General features: G+C 40.7%; 1 protein-coding gene across 1 annotated transcript in view; it reads left to right on the top strand.

Moving 5' to 3' along the window:
* The window catches only part of LOC107098903 (chromosome unknown open reading frame, human C18orf8), a 13,875-nt gene that overhangs the window by 5,006 nt on the left and 7,307 nt on the right, over window positions 1-1,562 (top strand). Inside the window, exons 10-11 of the mRNA XM_015396792.1 lie at window positions 1,057-1,165; window positions 1,242-1,286. Coding sequence (XP_015252278.1) covers window positions 1,057-1,165; window positions 1,242-1,286 — 154 coding nt within the window. The remainder of the gene's footprint in view (window positions 1-1,056; window positions 1,166-1,241; window positions 1,287-1,562) is intronic.

Genomic DNA, 1,562 nt, shown 5'->3' with positions numbered 1-1,562 from the left:
AGAGCTAAGCTGAGGGCTCAGCTAAGAGCTAAGCTGAGGGCTCAACTAAGAGCTAAGCTAAGAGCTAAGCTAAGGGCCTAGCACAGATGCTAACCACGTCAGCTTCTCCACAAATCGTGAACTGAAGAGTAGATCAATACCAACGTTACGAAGCTTTAAAGTTCAGAGCTGTGAATAATTTAACTGTCGAACTGCTTAGCTTCATAGCCTGTAAACAAGTTAGCATCGCTGCTAACGTTTCTGTCCTCGGCTGTTTTGAGCAGCAGGTGGTTTTTATAAGACGGACGATCTTCTCTGTTCTTCACAAACAGATTTTTCTTAACAATAATCTGATTGGGTGTTAAAGTGATCTATGGCCTTCCCTCTCCGGCGGCCATCTTTACAAACGTCAGGAGGACGGGGCGTGGAACGCCAAAATGACTCGTTTAGCAGACGGCTGAATGTGGCGGTTATTAAAGCTTTCTGCCTGATCTAAAACCTGCTCACTGAGGGCCTCATTGTTTAGACTTTTATTTTCTAATGTAGAATAATTTATGTGCCTTTAAAGTAAAGTACTAAGATGTTTCATATATAAACATTTAATTAATGTAACGACAAAAAAAACTACTATTTAATCTCAGCGCTCCAGTTTGAGATCAGATCGGAGTTAAATAAATAATTTATTCTAAATCTGGAAAAATCAAAATTGAATCTAGAAAACCTAATTGATACGCAGTACTAAATATAAAGCTAATATTTAAAGCAGGGAAGAAAACCTGATTATTTATTATATAATAAACTAAAGATGATGGAGGAACAGCTGTTTATTAGAAAGAATAATAATTTTAATAACTTTATTTTTAAATGATAGAAATGATTCCTCTGCTTATATAATTAAATGTTCCTGTAAAAATGAAGCCTGATGAAAGATCATCCAGGTCTGGATTATTAATCTCAGCTTCAAAGAGTTAAATGAATTTAGTGAGATAATCTTCCATCCATCACCAGAAACGTGATTCTGGACTCAGATGGACTGAAGCCTGTTTTTATTTTTTATTCCTGTTTCTCTTCCATCAGACGTCGCTGATCTTCGACATCAAGCTGAAGGAGCCTGAATGCGCCGTTAACACTCACCAGCCGGTGCTGCCGGCCCGCTCCATCCACCCCTACAGGATCCCTTTATCAGGTAATCCCTGCGGTTCTGCTCGGACCTACGGTCCAGGTTTAATCCCACGCTGCTCTCAGTGCTGCTGTTCCCGCAGGTCCGGCCGCCGTCCCGACTCAGCCTCCGGTTCCGTGTCAGCTGTGTATCCTTTCAGCACAGGTCGGGTTCTGGGTCAGAACTGGAGCCCGGTTATTGACGAACAAACCTGTTTCTCTCTGGTCTCCATGGCAACGTTTCATCTGAGCCTCGCTGATTGAAGATCAGAACATTTCTAAGGTTCCTGAGCGTCTGGAGGAGCTAGAGCTAGATTAGAAGCTTTTCCACGTCTGAATGAGTGAAGCTTCCTGTTGAAACGAATAATCAGCAAAAAAAAAAACAAATTCTACCCCTTTAATATTATTATTATTATTATTATTAT

Source organism: Cyprinodon variegatus, unplaced genomic scaffold (assembly GCF_000732505.1).
Source record: "Cyprinodon variegatus isolate N-32 unplaced genomic scaffold, C_variegatus-1.0 Scaffold821, whole genome shotgun sequence".
NCBI lineage: Eukaryota > Metazoa > Chordata > Actinopteri > Cyprinodontiformes > Cyprinodontidae > Cyprinodon > Cyprinodon variegatus.
Note: the sequence above shows the minus strand (reverse complement) of the source record. Positions and strands in the feature narration are given on the sequence as shown.